Here is an 18,887-nt window from a genome sequence, read left to right as displayed (position 1 = left end):
TGGCTGCGTGACATAATGGCCCCTTTTAGTTTATTTACTTCCTCCATGGCCTTGTGCCTAATTTCGCCTTGCTCAGGCGATCGGTTGTCGCGTCACTCTTCACTGTGGTGCGAAAGCTTTCTTTAGATCCGCTTTCGCGTGGCGGCATGGTTTCGTATCGAGAAGCAACAGGTGCATTGGGCCATGGCTGACTGCTTCACATAATGCTATCTCTTCAAATACGAGTGTTTGTTTCATGCATGATACAGTAGCTCTACCGGATGGTGGCATCCCGCACTGCCCTTCGACTTGAAGCGGTAACTTGCCTCAAAAGAGACTACAAGAAAATTTTCTAAATTAACAAAAAATTATTTCCAAACTGCTCGCATTCGTCGTTCTATATATTAGAGATAGACACTTTTAACAGAGAACATAAGTTGTATAACGCGTACGTATATCGGAATACCACCGACAAGAACAGCGCACCTAGCGACGACGCCTTCCGACGCTGTGATCAACCATCACACGCTAGAAATCCTCATTTCAGTTGCTCTTCCCTAGAAAAAAAATATTAGGGATTCTTGTGGTGTACGATTTCCTGATTTATGGGAATATTACGGATTTTTATGGCTTTGTCGTATTATATATAGGAAGAGTACAGTCGCTGATTACAAGGAATGAGTGAATGAAACATCGACAATGCAGAATACGCTCTCGCTTGCTGACTTCAGCATTGTATGGAGATGGGCGTATTCTTTAGTATTCTCTAAACCAGATTAGTTTGCACGACCCGGACAAGGATGCATGATCGTCGCGTGTCTCAGCACGCTTTGGTTAACCAGTGTGCTGCAAGGCGCCGTCGCTAGCACTGCGATACCACAGCCGGTCTATAGAGGGGAAAGGAGCGCGCTATTTTAGGAGTGCGTGTCTCTAGCCCGGCCGTGGCTATACATACGTCTACGTTTGTACGCCTCAACGAGGCCTAGAACTGTCTACACTGCATGAATGCCCCGTAGCAGTCGCCGCCACAGTGAGGGGCGATAGGGTCCCGGGGCTCCATCTCGCTTCTCAATCCTGCCTTGACTGACTACCGCGCGCTCGCTTCACCCCCGCGCTCCTTACCGTTGCTTGCACGGCTTCGCACGCAACGTGTGGATAGCGCCGCACGCAAGGACTTCCGGGAGACGGCGTGGAGCCCGTGCCGTCCTCTCAGCGTGCGCGACGCGCGCGCCGCTTCGCGGCGCTCGGGATCCGTGACGCATTGATGACGCATGGGAGGGTGTATACGCGAGAGCTTCTTGACACGGTCACCAGGCGTGAAACGCGACCGCCAGGCTACCGATAAGCGAGCGGGGGTCATCCTTCTTGGCCTTGAAAAGACGCGCGCTGCGCTCCACGGCGCTCACCCGTGAACAGGCGCCACCGCAGCCCGTCGCTTGAGGAACGAAATGTGCCTAGCGCCGCTGCCTTCCAGTAACGTTTTGTCTCTTGATAAGAGTGACTCGTTGGGCTAGTTGGTATATGGTTATACTAAGAGGACACCAGGAAACTTGAAAAAAAAAAAACATTGAGAGGCAGACGGAGCCAAAGCGACAGGAAGGTGGCCGGCCAGCTTTTTTTCCCCTTTTTCAAGTTTGCTGCTATTCTTTTAGTTCTGTCTCTTACCCAGCTAACCAGCTGACACCATCGAGAATGGCGAGAATAGAGTGTACTTTACCGAGTCTTCTGTGTCATCAATGCAAGCGATCACGCAATGGGTACACTTGCCCTTCGCCAGCTCCCCCCGCCCCTCCCCTGGGGCATTTCCCCCTGTCATGGCCTCAAGCGGAACGTTCAATGCGCTGTATCTTTTCTGTTATTCAGTGTATTGAGAAGGATAAACCCACTACTTTAAGCTAGGCGAAAACCTAAGACCGAAACCTAAAACCTAATTCGAAGCTTTAGTTGTGTTCATTCTTTTGAGGTGCGCATAAGTAAAAGTAAGACAGACAGAGAAAACTTTGCGGGCATGGTGCGTGAGAAACGTGTGATGTGTAAATCGAAAATTTAGTTTTTTGTATTGTTGATATGAAATGAAAGGAAATGTTGGCCCCATTATCGGCGCCAGCTAGTCCATTCGGCAGGAAAAGCAAAGCAAAATCACAACAAAGAAGTCACATGCACTGCCGATGTTCAAATAGCACCAACATCTGCAAAATTTAGAGTTCGCTAGAATTACGTATACACTATACAATACCATACAATACCTCTGTCGTTGAAAAGAAATGTGTACAATCATTGCATTCTGCCCGTTGTAGCATATAGGGCAGAAACTTGGATGTTAACAAAAAGCCCAAGAACAAGTTGAGGACCGCGCAAAGAGCGATGGAACAAAGTAAATGTTAGGCGTAACGTTAAGAAACTGGGAGAGAGCGGTGTGTATCATAGAGCAAACTGGGATAGCCGATATTCTAATTGACATTAAAAAAAAACAAATCAAGCTGGGCAGGTTATGTGACGCGTAGGGTAGATAACCAATGGGCCATTGGGGTTACAAAATGGTTCTCAAGGGACGGGGAGTGCAGTCGAGGACGACAGATAATTAGGTGGGCTGATGAAATTAGGAAATGTGCAGGTGCAAGTTTGAATCAGCTAGCGCAGACAGGGGTAATTGGAGATCGCAGGGAGAGGTCTTCGTCGTACAGTGGACATAAATATATAATATATAATGACGACATTATCAAGGCAATCCAAGGGATTCAAAGACACGAAAAAGTCTGCAAAAGGGCAGCTATGCATTATGAAAACATCTTGCGGTTTTTTTAGAGATTTACAAGCACGGACGCACCTTTATGTATATTTGTATGCACTGCACTCTAGCACAGTATTGCTGCCAGAGCTTCTCTCAAGTCTCTCGATCACGCCACAGAGTACTTACTACGTCAATGTGGAAATATCTACACGCGCTCAATCGCGAGCTCAAAGGGTTGACCAACAGACAAAATTTTTATACTGTCAAACCGACAGTTGCGCCAATAAGGGAGGTGTGGCACAAACCGCAAAATGGTGGGGTTTGCGCCGCCGTAGCACGATGATGGCAAGGCGTCGAAGAGGCGCGAGGCGGGTAGGTGGATAGAAAGTGGGCGTGCGATGATATGAAGGTGTCTACCTTCCTCGGAGTGGGTGTACGTCGATGATCGTAGTTTTTATCTGCTACGGTGTATGTGAAGTTTGGCCGCTAAGCGACTGACTCTCTCAAAATTGTGGCTGAGCGACGCTGAGACAGCGTCCGCATCTGTATACTTTAAGGAAACCTGTAAACAACCCGAGGTGTCAAAGTCTCGGAGGCGTAGGGTCCTCCTTGTGTTCAAGACAGCTGGATGGACCCGTTACGCAGGCCGACCAACAAAGTGCGTGGCGATCCGTGTCGAGAACCATGATCACAAAAATAAGGGCGTGATTTTGATTAAGGTTCGCATAACCCTCAAGCACTCTCGCTCGGTGGCACAGTAATTTGATTCTCCACAGGATGCGTGCACTGTGGTCGTTTATATATATAGTGCCAGATTGTAGGTGACGAAACAAGGTTACGGCGAAACGCTGTGAAAGAATCGTCACATTCCGGGGTAGGAGCTAGTTAGGTAAGTCGGCCCTTTCAGGAGCTTTGTAAGTGGTGCGACGGTGGAGCCCAAGCGGCCCACAAATTGGGGACAACAGAGACCGAGGAAGCTGCGGAGCGCTAAATGGTGGAATCCCTGTTGAAGAAAGAGGCAACAAAGCCAAGGCTTTCAGGATCCAAGGGACGCTGTTTCTGGAGAAAGGATCCTGCAAAAGCATTCGACACCGTAGCACAAAGGTCGCCACCGAGTTTACCTTATTCTTCAGCTCCATGGTTAGAAAGTAAACGCGAATCCCCAACGTATCATTGCTGTTTCTGCTTATCAAGAACGATAAATGTTTACACAGCAAGGCACAGAAAGAGCTATTGATTGTTCGCCAAATAAATCACATCCTACTTCAGACAAAACATGCCGAACTGCGCAAATTTATAATTATTTTTTACGCTACTTATTCACCATTTTCTGCAGTGCCAATAAGGCTATTGCAGGGGGGAACATGGTGCATATTAGAAGTGATGCACAAAAGGAAAAGAGACGTATAGCAAGCAAACAAAGTAAAGCAAACGCAAAACAAAACAGTCAACAGCAAAGCACGTAGCATGGCATCATAATCGCAATCAGTAACCGTTTTTGCAGAATTTGTTCTACGTAGAAATGACATGTGGAAAAAGCGAGTATTTAAACCCATTGGTGCGGCTGTATTTCACGGACATTCCAAGCTTGATCTTCAAGACAAGACACAAAATTCGGAGGCATAAGGCGGCGTTCTTTCAGTATCCCGATCATTTCAAAGTATATTTTGTGCAGAACAATAATTTTTTCCCCTGAATGGCCGTTCACTCAAGGGGTTCAATTAAACCTGGAGATCACTCCTGCTTACTCATATTACAGGTTAGTCTTATTAACCATAACCTCCAAAATGCTCGAGCAGATCATATCTGCAACAATGACGTAACTAGACTAGCACAGCTCCTTTTCGCCAAAAGGGCATGGTTTCTCGCGTATGTGATCCTGAAAGTCAAACTTATTTGACTTCATAGCTGAACTTCGCTAGACTGGGAATTACTTATAATTACATATAGATGCTGTGTTCATAAAGTTCGCAATGTCTTTCATAAGTTTGTTCATACCCGTATGATAAAACACTTGCTAATCTCCTCCTAAACAGGAATAGCAAGAACTGGCCTCTTTAACTTTGGGGACAATACCTTGTTTCTGCAAAAGAATTTGCTCCGCACAAACTTTACTAAAGTCTGGCGTACCTTTTTGTTGGTGCATACGCAAGCCATGTTCGGCATTGATATTAACTATATAAGCAATCACCTTAATTCCACTACAAGATTTTTTTGCTGACTACTGCGCCAGTTTGAGGAATGTTATTTACCTTTGTGTTACAATTTTTTCGCAGTCAGGCTCTTGCATTGTCCTGCGAAAGATTTCAAATGGAAATATGTTTCCGAATAAAAAAATATGATATTTACGATGACTGGTGAACCTCGTGCCTGTCTTCAGGCTATTAATAACATGGCCACTGAAAACTTTTCCACAATATTATATCAAGGCATTCTCATTTCATAAGGCCACGCGGCACAATCACACTGTTTAATTCGAAAGCATCCAAGGCTTTTGGTTTTGTGATGCCTCAAACTCGGCCAATCAGGCAAATAAACTCTTAGCACAAACGACTTTAGTTAGTTCCCAAGTGAAATTTGTCACCGTGGTTTAGAATCCGCATCAAGCATATATATTTATAACGTACTCGCATAGCTACAGAATAGAGCCGCTGTATGGATCCGTAACAAAAAACGCTCTGGCTACTTCATCATGACTGATAATCAATATAAATTTGTGTTCAGTCAAAAAGCGAATATTCATTGTTCATGTACTTATACATTTGGGTGCATATTAAATGACCCCAAGTGGTCAAAGTTACAGTGGAGTCTCGTTATGTTGTGCGTCAAAATTAGATCGTGGTTTTTGCGCATAACTCGCCCCCCCCCCCCCCCCCCCCCAAGTTCAGTTTTTTTTCTTGTCAGCCTAATGGCCCATATCGACAATACGAAATCGGTCGTGAATCGGTTTGTTGAGACAAAAGCAAAGACAATTTGTTAAGCAAATGTTTGAGTGTTGGTTGTGTTTTGAGCCTGCTGGAAAGCTTTTCTTTTTTTACAGGTTTGTTTAAAAACCTGGGCCGAGGAGAAGGTTTCTAACGTCGGAAGACGCTCGGCTCTTATCCCTGGCTCATCACGACCAGCCTCCTGCACACGTCAGTACATCGCGTCTGCACACCAAACTGGCTAATATCGGTTGTTGTTCGCTTTAGAGCACACGTCACATTTCTTTATTCTTTCAAGAGCTCAAAATATTTGTTCAAATGCAGACATCATAAAAATGCGATGTTACGATGCATTCAGTGCGACAGCGATGCTTTGCTGATAACACATGAAGATATCCGACCCCCAACCGCAAAATTTTTAGAAGCACAGAAAGTGAAAAAAGAAAGATATGTATCTCGAAGCTAATTCACTCGTTCTCGGGAGAAAAGATGCTGATGATACTTCGCAAGACAAACAGACTGTTTACTTGCATTCCGGGAGGACTGGTGAAGCAGCAAATAAGTTTAAATTCATCGTTAATTGCGCACTTCCAAAACATATGTAGTTGGCTGTATTAATCAGCGATGCTACCAAGCGAACAAAACTTACTGTGGGAGGGTCCGTTTGATAAGACACAAAGTGCAGAGCTAGAATTATTTAAGGCTTATGTTTGTTGTAGCTTCCGCAGAAATTGAATTTTATAAACTTTAGTGACTTCCCAAAGGACAAGAAAGTATTTTCGATGGCTATTAACTAATAATGACGGAATTTTTACGCTGCGATACGCTGCAGCGTGATCCGCCTGCGAAGTAATTCAGAAGGACTCGGTTTCGGAATAATTTGGCAAGCTATGTCTTTTAGCGCGTGCACGTTTCCACCCACAAAAACGTTATGGCACTCCAGCCTTTTCGGAATGTAGTGGCTTCGACTTTGATCGGATCCCGTGACGTCGCGCTCAGTATCATAAAACACCAAATATACCCACTAAACCACCATGGGGGATGCTACGCAAACAGCACCGACGACATAAAGACATGTTTTGGGCTAGGTCGTCCTAAAGTAATGACATAATTTAGCGCAAGGGAACAACCACAATTAATAGACATCTATCTGCGTATCTCCTTCATGGCTGTGTCTTTGCGCTACGTTATGTCGTTAAGTAAACAGCATTTAGAGTTCTCAACGAGATTCCCCATAGAAAACTACGGCACTGCAATCGTGTGGCTTCCACGTGAATCGTGTATCACGTATAAAGTACGTGGATCTGTCTGATCCGTTCTCGTTGCGTTAGTTATTACAGCTCAATTTCCCTTCGAAAACCATATCTTTGTAAACGCCAGAAAGGAATAAGTTTCTGCGCACGTACATAATAATTGAGAATTGTTGCATTTTTAACCAATTATTTTGATGAAAGTGATCAGGTTGAAAAATCGCAAAGCCGTTTAGAGTCACAAGGACGAAGTTAAGGCAACTCCATGTGCTGTACCCATAATTTTTATGCTGGCTGAACCACCAGATTTGAAGCCCCCATCCACGACTATATAGTTTTCCTTGGTAACTATTGAAGGAAACTCTATGGTAAACAGACCCAGAATTGCAGTGTTAGCCTTAACACATCGCGTTAGCCTTAACACATCGCGTTAGCCTTAACAACCTAACCACTTTGATCGACAACCAACGGTAGCGCCTGCTCAAGCGTTCATTTGAATGTTGAGAAAAGAAGCACACGCCATTATTTCTGCGTTAGAGTTTTATGTTTCACCTCTTATCCTGTCTTGCACTTTCAGTAAATGTCAGGTGTTAGTTCACGCTTCCCTCATTCAGTCCTGTTTCTAGGTGTTAGAGTCACTCTCCTTGCATATCCTTACGCTGAAGAAAGGATGAAGCAACTCCACCAACTAGAACTTTATGCGGGAAACAGAGTTTCATAATCATCTGCAACGTTTCCCTTATGATGCCGTGGGACAACCTAATTGATGATTGATTGATGCGGGCAACCTAATTCAACAAAAAAAGCAATAAAAGTGGCACATTTTTGAAGCATAGATTACTTCACGCGCCACGTGCTTCCAGTAAATTGAGCTACCTACCGGACTTAGTTTGGCGTCTTCCTCGACGTCCGAGCTTCCGCCGAGCAGTTTGTTGAGCAGTCTGCCCGCCATGGTCCTCTCTACGAGTGCGCATGCCAACATGCCTAAAAAGAGCAATCTCAAGAACGTCTGTCGTACCATTGTAATGGCCCAGCGTACGCTAACCGTCACCTAACCAGAAGCGCCGCCACTCAGGCGCCAAAGTCCCGGTTCGAAACTCTGCAGGACGCATGGCATCTACCTATGCCCGTCAGTCAACGTACCTTGATTCCCACATTTGGAGCTACACCACTGACTGGACCAAGCCACACATGCACACACGCACAGAAAAAAACCGCTACACTTGAATACACACTGGCAGGCCTGCGATGTGTACGGCTGGCGGACTTGTTAAGTCCCTCGTGTCCTCGTGTTTCAGTGGTGCCGCACCAGGGAACAGCCGAAGGCTTTGTAATCCGTGCCAGGCATGTGACGTCACAGCGACGTCAGATGCCGGTGAGGCGGAGCCGACCAATGAGGCGACGAGAAGCGCCTGTGACGCGAACTTTACGAGAACGACCACTTCATGAAAGCTTGCGCCCATCGCGGCATCTTGTTTCGAGAAGCTTCGACTCTTCTGGCAGAGGCATCTGTTTCAGGCACAAGCAGCTTTGGGCGTTATGTGGAAAGGATGAGAAGAAGAACGATAAGGCGAGAGCAAAAAGAATTTTAAAGAAATAAAGGCGGTGAGGTAAGTAAGAAGGGAAGGGTTCAGCGAGAACGTTGCGTCGGTTTGCGTTTTATATCAAGATTTCGCCTCAGGTGCTGCAAGAGTGAGTTGCCTTTCTTCAGCGCCACCACTGCGTGGTTATCGTCACCGAGTGCCGTTGCCCACACAACACCCTCTCCCCTGGCGGAAAGTGGGCGAAACGCGAAAGGAGGTCGGTGTCGAGCCTGCCCCTACAACTTCTGAATACGAAGCAAGCGTAAAGACACACGTACGTCGATTTCTCCTATACCATGCTTCTCTTTCCCTACATAGCGGATCGTTCCGCTGCACATTCCATTGTCTCGTGCTATGTTGGACCAAATTAATCTCAGTGAGTGATAAGTTCTTACGCCACCAAGCTGTACACGGACTCCATACGAAAGGGGACTCTGTATCCCATCTGACCGCGTGACCCCAGGCGGTCAAATTTAAGCTTGTCTGAGCGTTTTTACATCAGGCTGCCGTCGGAATGCGGCAGCCAAAGTTTGTATTCGATCCTGTGACCTCGTGCGTATCCACCAGAACGCACAGCGAATCAGAATTGCGACGATGATTCCGTTGATGTTTCCATGTGGTTTAATGATTGACTTGAATTTAACTTGAGGCTATTGATTGATTGATTGATTGATTGATTGATTGATTGATTGATTGATTGATTGATTGATTGATTGATTGATTGATTGATTGATTGATTGATTGATTGATTGATTGATTGATTGATTGATTGATTGATTTGTTCATTCATTCATTTGCACGCAATAAATACTGGCCAAAAAGTTTTCCTGCCGGCTTTCCAATAGAATAAAGCTGCTGAATTAAAGAACAGCACAACTGCACGACGGAATTCCTGCTGTAAAGCGGTATTGTGGTCAAGATAGCACTGGTTTCGTTAGTGTTTCTTGTGGTCGACTGATTTACTTATTCGGCAACTGTCGCGGTCGCTCACTTCCGCACCAGCAATAGGTTGTTAAAAGGTCAAACGTTGACCACATGAGGTCACACGGGAGCGTTGCCTGTGGCAGAATGCGTAAGCGTCGAAGCGTTGCTGCCCAAGTTTGACGAGCCGCACGCTAAGTTGCTGAGTCCCTGTTTACTGCGAAACTATCCGCCTCGTATTTACTGTTATTCCATATCCTCTTCAGACTGGATGGCAGCTCAGGGACATAAATGCTTTTAAAGTCGGTTCTCATTAATTACCGGTTGGTATGTTACGAAAAGTCAGAAACCTATTTTCTGTTTAAATATCGCGATTAAATGGTGAACGCAGAATAATAATTTCATGGGGCAAATTAACATCATTCTCCTGTTCCTTGCCGTAATCAAAGCTTTTATTAGTGTTTTGTTGCTTATAGACGAGGAAATCTTGGGAAAGTAGGGCTCCGAGAGGCACTCACTTTATAAACTTCAGCGACTAAGAAATGTAAAAAAAAAGATTGCCACACTCAACTGTGGTTCACATAGACATAATGCGGAGCATTACAAACATCTTAGAGCGATATAAATTTAGCGTCTTAGCAAGCGGGAAATTGTTAATAACGTTCTACTCCGCCTGGCCACGTATGCGGCACATTGGTCACACGCTGCATGGTAGATGTCCTGTGTTAGAATGCGGCCGTGGAACACACACACACACACACACACACACACACACACACACACACACACACACATATATATATATATATATATATATATATATATATATATATATATATATATATATATATATATATATATATATAGAGAGAGAGAGAGAGAGAGAGAGAGAGAGAGAGAGAGAGAGAGGGTGTCCCAACTATCCTGCACCAAACTTTAACAGTAGTAACCAGGGTAATGCTATTTGCGGTCGCTTTGAGATACTCAGACTATGTTTCTTGGATTCCGCTTAATTACATAGTTAGACTTAATTAGCTAATCAACTTCTCAAATATTATATTTTGATTAAACGTGTCAAGGAGACAATTCTTGAGCAGCGTGAAAAACTCCAGACAAAGCTTTCGGTTGCTCAATACGTGCTACACAAAAGTGTTTTTTTTTTTCCAATCGTGAAAGAAGCCCGGAGGTAGCGGGATCCAATCCCGGTCGCGGCGACCTCACTTCGATAGGAGCGAATTGCAAGAACGCCCGTTTCCCGTGCATTGCGGGCACGTTGAAAATCTGCTGGTGGTCACAAGTAATCTGAAGTCTCGCAGTACAGCATGTCTTAAAATAAAATCATGATTTTGGCACGTAGGACTCCACAATTCCATTCAAAGTTCGTGTAGAAAAGCAGAGCGACAGATATATATAGACACACGCACACAAAGTATTAACAAAGTCAACAGTTCAAAGTATTGTAGGCAATGTGCGACATTGCGTGTAGAATGAGTAGAACAAGGAACCGGTGAATAATCGCCAGCTACACGCCCGACACAATGCTCCCGCTCGAGGAAAAGTCAGCATCGGTTGCATTAAACCACAGGGACCTTTCTTTTTTACCTGCTCGCAATTCGAACGCCTGCGCAAACGGTGTCTATCATGTGGCGTCGACAAGAGCGTCCTGAACCAACACGATTACATCGTCCACTTCACGAGCATTCTTGAAGCGCGACCTCATTCATTTCCGGGGCAAGGTGACCACGTGTGACGTCAGCACATGCACGTGCGACACTTCGAACCAGCGGCGTGTTTAAACAAGCCTGGCTTCACTCACGGCGTGCTGCACTTAGCCGCATCCAACGCCGACTCGAGCCAGCGACCCGAATGAATAGCAACCGCTCGGTATCTCGTTGCAGGCTCCACCCCAGATACCACGAAAGGCGCACGCACCCAAACACGGTCAATGGCGCCATTTTGAGCTCCGTAAAATTCTTTTTTTTTTCTTTCTCTTCTTTTCCTTGCGTTGCTCGGTCAGCGTGGCTATAGGCACTGTATAACAATGAATAAAAAATCTCAGCCAGACTTCAGCGACGATCTTTCCGGTTCTCAACCCATTCATGGTGGCAGCCACAAGCTCTCGATGATGATGATGATGATGATGATGATGATGATGATGGTGCTGGTGGTGGTGGTGGTGGTGGTGGTGGTGGTGGCCTCATGTTTCATACCCGCACTGGGGAATTGGCCAAGAATTACGTGCTGAAACATTTACCTAACCTTTTGAAGTGTTACATATTCTTTTAAAAAGAAGCTAAAAATAACGTACAAGAAAGAACAAGTTATCAAAATATATATATCAAAACGTTTATTTAAAAGAAAAAAAAATGCAGAAAGCGAGTGGGTGGAGCCCCTAGTCCAGGGCCCCACTGGCTTGAAAACATTCAGAAATTTATTCGTTTGTTTGATTTATGTGGCCGCAAAGCGCATCAAGCACGTCCCTGCGGCTGACCCCTATAGCTGCACGAACCGAAAGATAGTATTATTACTTATAATAACATTAACCCTAATTTAGCAAGCGGAATTTCTAGATGTCTTGTTCTTGACAATTTATATTGCCTACACAATAAAAAAATAATGACCTAGGGATTATGTATCTTGGCAGTATGGACACAGAGGCGCTATATAGCGTCAGACCAGTCCTGTGTAAATACAGGCTTATCTCACGGTGACCACTTCACTTTTTTTTTTTTGCTTCCCCGGTATGCACACGACGTTGCCTTCGTCAGTTAACGTTCGGCGTCCCGTAGCCTCCGAAATGCGTGCGCAAACGCTGCCACGCTCATTGCCTGTGCGGCACACAAAACACCGGACAAACTCGAAAGCCCGGATATTTTGCGACTGCCGAGTGCTTAGCGCGTCCAACTTTCTTTCAACTGTAAATTAACGCGGGAGTATGTGAGCTTGATTCGCGGGTGGGCACCAGATTGTGTTTTTCTTCGGCATACTCTTACAAGAGTCCCGATATAAAAAAAAAATTTCTTGTGGATCCGCCTTGGTTGCTTAGTGACTATGATGTGGTGTGATTGGCAATGAACTCGCTCACAGTGAGGCAAGGTCGGCCTTCTGTTGCTTTGATGAAGTACGGATTACCTACTCGCAACCTGACACCAACTCTATGACCAAGGCACTCATGCAGGACCTTACAAAGGCTTACAGAGCCCACTGTGACAACATTTACAGGTGTCTACATATGATCGACCCAGACGGTAAATTCTGTTTGCCCCCGAAGGTTACGCGGAGCAAAACGTCATTGATGCACAGCGTTCGGCTGGGCGTTGCTTTCACCCGTCGCTACACGCACCTCATCGGTCAGTCGAACAGCCCTGATTTTGAACACTGCCAGATGCCTGAAACACTGGAACACATACTGTGCTATTGCCCAGCATATATATGCTGGAGCGAAGGACGTTAGAAAGTTTCCTAGCCAGCGTTGGCAGGCAACCACTGTCAGAGGAAGCTATCCTCGGCCCATGGCCTGACACTGCAACCTCAATGCGTGCAACTAAGGCATTGAAGTTTCTGCAGTACAGCAAGCTCGACGAGCGGCTCTAGCAAGGCAACTGTCTCATATACAAAAGTGCACTGACCACTTCCCTTTTCATCATCACCCATCCCAGTACTTTCACTCCCCTTCCCTCTTTCCCAGTGCAGAGTAGCAGACTAGAGCGCACTAGCTCCTGTCGACCTCTCTGTCTTTCCTGTCAATAAATTCTATTCTATTCTGCATGATGTTGGGCAGCTGAGCACGCGAAGTGGCGGGATCTCATCCCGGCCACGGCGACCGCATTTCAATGGGGGCGAAATGCGAAAAAGCCCGCGAACTTTGGTTTAGGTGCACGTTAAAGAAACCCCAGGTGGTCCAAATTCCCGAAGTGCCCCACCCCCACCCAATGGCGTGCCTCATAATCAGATCGTGGTTTTGGAACGTAAAACCCCATAATTCAATTTTTTTATTTTTTTTGTATTTATGTAGGCCTTCCGTTGTTTTCAATCTTTACTATCTCTTCAGACGGTACCGAAATTCACGCGTAAGTTCTGTGAGGGTGTATCGACCGGGAGGACGAGCCTAACGACGACGAAGCGGTTTCACAGGGAGTGCGACATTTCCTGCCGCAGACACTGAAGCTGTGTCGCTTGAGAGGAAGTTTTAGCTCGGGGCCAACTCCGATGCCGCCTATTCAAATACGTGTACAACGCAGAAACGCTTTTCAGAGAAAACCACTGGTCTGATTGGAATTATAGTTTCTGCGTTTGAGAGACAAAGTTAAATTCTAGTGAGTCTTTGTAGCGGAATTTGAATTTATGGCCTGATTATTTTAAAACAAGAACTGGTAAGTTATAAAAATATAGAATTATGAAGTTTGCAACTTAGCAGCTCTGCACCAAGAACAGATATCGCAGTTCTGTAAACTCAGCCCGTTACAGCAGCTAAAGCGGCCAAATTTGATACACTAATTTATATGCTACGTTAATTTGTTACGTTCTTTACAAGGGTCCTACACCCACATCGGTTGTAGATTTGAGAGTCATGTGTAAGAAACTTTGTGCGCTTTATGTGTACTACTAGGAGCAATTTACATAACTTTTATATCATTTTTCATTGCTGAGTTACAGAGTTGTAAGCTTGACAGTTTCGCTTGCGGAAAATTTGAAGATTTTCAAGAATTTTTATCGAAACATTGACGGCCTAAATAAAATATTCGCTACCAACAGTCACTAGATTTTAACTTTTTTCTTTTAAATCCAACAAACCTCATCAAACTTGGCGCTATGGTTGCGAAGAAGAACGGTTTCTGCTTTCTCATGTATTCAGATAGGAGCTCCTAAACTAAAGTTTCCCCGAACTAAACTTTGTATCACGAAGAAAGCCATTCGAGAATTTTAGATAGGGGTACACAGGCCGCTTGCGTTCCCTCTCCTAAAATTCTCTATTATTATATACGGCGTTCCCGGGTGTTCTCCGTTACAAATGCTAATCAAGCACAATGCTGCTGCAAATTTATTCCGACAAGAATTGGCACATTCAGCATGAAATTGCCGTTGATCACGTAAAACATTAATTTATTTTGCATCATTACTACGTCACACGCCATTGTTTTTTTTTCAGCGTAGCTGTTGCCCACCTATGCTACGGGGCACGAACACGATCTGACGCGAGGCTCGCCTCATAACCAAGTATCGGTGTTAAAGGAGTATTAAGACAGATTTTTGTAAATTGTGCAAGCTCTATACTACGCGCTTCTCGTCCCTAAAAAAATAAGGCTTACAAAGCAAGAAATTTCTCAAACGCTTATATCTTAATTTGATACTAAAGTTGGCCTGGAAATCTCGTTACCTTGACGTCATGACACCAAGTGAAATTTCTGATGTCATGTATTAATGAGGCTGGGTGCGACGACGTTGCTAATAAAACGAAAAATGAACAATAATGCCGCGTACGTCTCCTCAGGCTGAACTCCCACGTCGCAGACTTGGTGCTCTCGGTCGCTGCAGCTATCGCAGGAACGGAGTGAGTCGGTGTATCATGACGTCACGATGTATCCACCTCACGGCTACCCAAACCAAAACTAGTTTCTGAAAGCAATTATTACGGTGAATTAATTATGGCGTTCTGTCACTTGCCAGCATCTTTTTTTCTAGCGTTCGGAGGGCCTGGACCTTCACTTAAGAGGAAGCTTTAGCTCGGGAGCCCCCTAAGTACATGAGAACGGAGAAATCGTTTTTCTCGGCAACAACAGCATTCAATTTTGTGAAGTTTGCTGCATTTAAAAGGAAAAGTCGAACTCTAATGTCCGTAGGAAACAGATTGTTAGTTTAGGACATCGAGTTTTTTAGAAGTATTATTAAAGGTCGCAATATTTAAAAAAAAAGCGGGACTATGAAGTTCACTACTCTGTAACTAAGCAATAAATATAGATATCTAAATTCCATGAACTGCACCTAACAATACATTTAAAGTGGACGAAATTGATCTATGATACAAAGCTCTTCAAAATACCATTGATATATGAGTAAGACTTTTGCAAAACTCTTGTAAACATTGTAACACGTTCACGTAAGCTGTAAATGAATACATCAAACGTGTCCGCTTTAGGTGCTCTAACAGATGCAGGTTCCAGAACAGTGACATGTCTTTTAAGTGCAGAGCTACGGATTTTATTTTTGGAATAACTTCCAGTCTATGCCACTTTTTGTAAAATTTTCGAGGCCAGAAATCAAAATTAAGCTTCCAACAGTCACTACGATGTAATTTTCTCTCTCAAATGTAACAAACGTCGCTCAACTTGGTCAAATGATTGTTTCACAACAGCGTTTTTACGTTTGACAGCATATATCTGAGCAGGCTACATCGGAACTGGCCCTTCTTAACGCAAAAGATTACATATCAAAAATGTCGCGTCAGTGCTGCTTAACATGTTCCTTTCCGGTAGAGTAACGATCATTATAAAATATAAGGACGCCAAATAAATGGACACACACAAGAAAAAAGAACTGGACAGGGCGCCTTCTCTTGTGTGTATCCATTTATTTGGCGTCTTTATATGTTATAATGAACAGCTACCACCTAGGCCGAGAAGAAGTGCTTTTAAAAGCAATTATGTCGGGAATCCCTTTCTTCCATTTCTCAATTTCTTTTTTTTTACTTTGTAGAGAATAAAGAGGATAGTTTTCTGCACAGTGGCCTCGAAGAGGAACCACTGTCTCCACGGCAGTTGTAAACTGACTCATGCAATTGCCGCTCTGCGGGAATCGTATGTAACCACCTATAGTTATACCCCAACCCGTTATCCGTGATGCGGACTGCAGAAGTTTTCGTGCCACTTAAGCGCGAAAAACGACTATACAGTGGCTTAGGACATGCCACCGCCTATTGGGAAAGCAGGAATACCATGCAGCGTCCTCCCGGAGCTCAACGGTTACTCTTTTCTGACGCGCATTTCGGTTTTTCTTCGGGTATTGTTCACGCGTGACCTGGCGCTGTAATACGGGTACGTCGACATCGGACATCGGCACAATGCGTCGAACAGCGGCCAAGCGGATTGCGAAGTCTGCGCAGAAATGAAGCGCGAAACACAACTACGTGTATGAAACACACGGCCGCCTGTTGAGAAATCAGGAATCCCAGCTGTGTTGTTCTTTTCTGAAGCGGCTTTTGATTTTTGTTCGGCTATTATGCACGCATGATCTGGTGCTGTTATACGACTATATCGACATCGTAGAGTTATTCGCGCAGTGCGTGGAACCGCGGCTTCTTCTTTTCTTCCTTTTTTTTTTGCTCTCTTTATGTGTAGCTTTCTTCAGCTCTTAACCACTCATCTCCCCTCCGCCCCCCTCCCTTTTTTTTTTGTTGCCTGGAGATGGCCGTTTGGCCGAGTAAACTGGGCCGATTCTAATAGCAGTGCACAATATGTGTTTTCAGAAGGGTCTTGTGGTTTGTAACGCGTGCCGATCACGGAGGCAGTGCAACGTCACAGCTTTCCACACGTCTCATAGCATTAACCAGTGGAACTAACCAATGCAGGTAACCAGGAATTCTTCGCTGCAGCATATGTCTCAGCAAGTCTACCAGGGCGCTACTCTCGTCCTTGACAAAGATTCTGCGATGGCTTATCTCTGCCCAAATGTTTATTCTTCCGATCACCGCCAGCATTTGTCTGTCGTTTTGATGCTAAACTCTGCAGGTTCCTTTTTCCATCAAAACTCGTGGACAGACGCAGCACTATAGAATGTTCCTGCTTATGAAAGAAAAGGGGGAAGAAAAGCGATTTCAACATATCCACAACGAATCCATAAAGTAAACAAGTAAACAAGTAAACAAACAAAACAAAGCAAGGCGGCAGGTGTGGCGCTACTTCGTTCAGATCGCGTTTCCATTCGACGCAATACGTATATGCATATATAGGCCACCGCGCACAACGTTCGTTCGATTACGTACGCCATCGTTACATGCCCGCTTATGTACCTGCTCCATTCGCGGGACCTCACGAGAAACGGACACGTGCTGCGACAAATCTTACGAACGCTAGGCCCCCGAACTTGCGGCGTTGTACCCTTCGGCACGGTTTCGATAGCCGCGACCCGCCTCAAGAATGTGGCCTCCGTATATAGAGGACGTACGCCTCATCCGTCAAACAACTGTCACAAAGCGTGCCGCCACTCAGTAGCCCGAGGCAGGTCCTCTGTTGCTCTTGTCATGGAGGACATTCCGCGTCGGCGTTTCGCCCGAGCAAATTCATGTCGCGTCTTCATTGTCCTACGCTGGAATGACGAACGCGCGCATTTCGCTTACTTGGGCTCTCGTGTAGACGCTGTAACTCGATCACTTGGCTCTCTTGCTTCTTTACCTTGTTTCTGTTTGATTGGTTGTTTCTATGCTCTAGTACGAGTTCCTTTGTACACGGCACGCTGAAGTAGGCAGGCGCTGGTTAGATTCATGGCCAGAGGCTGTAGTAAGATGTTTGAACTTAAATAGGCGAGTACAGGCAACATATCGCGTTACGAAATGCAAACAGTATACGAGTTCTCAATTTACGTCCCTACCCTTGAAAATAAAATAAATGCGAGGAACCATAAAGCACGAATGAATAAAGATAACATATAAGGAGGAAAAGTAAAACTAGATGCACAATGCTGCATGCGACTGCAGCTATAATATATTAAAGTACAAATGCATGATATTCAATATAACGTTATAACTTGCTAATGGTAACATGGTAATTGTATTTTAAGTAAGCAGATCACAAGCAAACGGACCAAGAAAACAGAACGATACTTCCCTGGACTCGCTATAAGTTTAATTGGAAAAACTAAGGGATATTTAAATGGAAAATCTTCTATGGTAATTGTGGTTAAAACCTGTTTATTTACAAGAATGACCGCGATGACTATGAGTAAGATGGGGGAAACACAGAAATGGCAATACTGACAAATTTTATTTTGCTACTACTGCTTTTGTTGCGCCGTGAGCACATACATCTTTCTTTGTATCTTTCGCGGCGTTATCTCGTCAAAATGGCGCACAAACAAAAGAAGCACTCGACGTCTCCAAGGGCTTGATCATGCGCCTCTTCGCTGCGTTTTGTGTCGTGTTGATGCAGCGTATGACAATATACTTCTTGCGAGACGCAGGAAGATGAAGACTTGAAGGGGAAAGAAAAGGTAAAATTAAATTCTGCGATTTTTGCGTGCCAGAAAACACGATCTTGAGTGTGGTTTAATTAAATTAATCGGATTCATTTGACCGCTTCGGGTTCTTTAACGCGAACCCAATGCACGGTACGCGAGCGTGTCTGCCTTCCGTCTCCATGACAACGCGGCCGGGGTTCGAACCCGCACCCTCGGTCTTGGCAGCGCTATGCCAAAGCCGCAACCACGGCAGGTAAGACTTGGAACTCACCAACAGTGGGTGAACTAGAACAGGCTCAGTCTGAAGGCGATGCTTTCCCGGCCTGATTTT

The 18,887-nt window shown here is 44.9% G+C and overlaps 1 protein-coding gene across 3 annotated transcripts in view; it reads right to left on the bottom strand.

Moving 5' to 3' along the window:
- Nucleotides 1–18,887, bottom strand: part of LOC135911479 (gastric triacylglycerol lipase-like) — a 46,061-nt gene that overhangs the window by 13,429 nt on the left and 13,745 nt on the right. For 2 of the 3 annotated variants that reach the window (XM_070527208.1, XM_070527207.1), the window contains exon 1: nt 7,765–8,356. The exons of the other annotated variant lie outside the window; for it this stretch is intronic. Coding sequence is in view for 1 of the 2 variants with exons in the window: in XM_070527207.1 (XP_070383308.1) it covers nt 7,765–7,905 (141 nt within the window). In the remaining variant the exon portion in view is untranslated. Of the gene's footprint in view, nt 1–7,764; nt 8,357–18,887 lie in introns of those variants that run through there. 3 annotated transcript variants of the gene reach the window in all.

This window comes from Dermacentor albipictus, chromosome 10, assembly GCF_038994185.2.
Source record: "Dermacentor albipictus isolate Rhodes 1998 colony chromosome 10, USDA_Dalb.pri_finalv2, whole genome shotgun sequence".
NCBI lineage: Eukaryota > Metazoa > Arthropoda > Arachnida > Ixodida > Ixodidae > Dermacentor > Dermacentor albipictus.
Note: the sequence above shows the minus strand (reverse complement) of the source record. Positions and strands in the feature narration are given on the sequence as shown.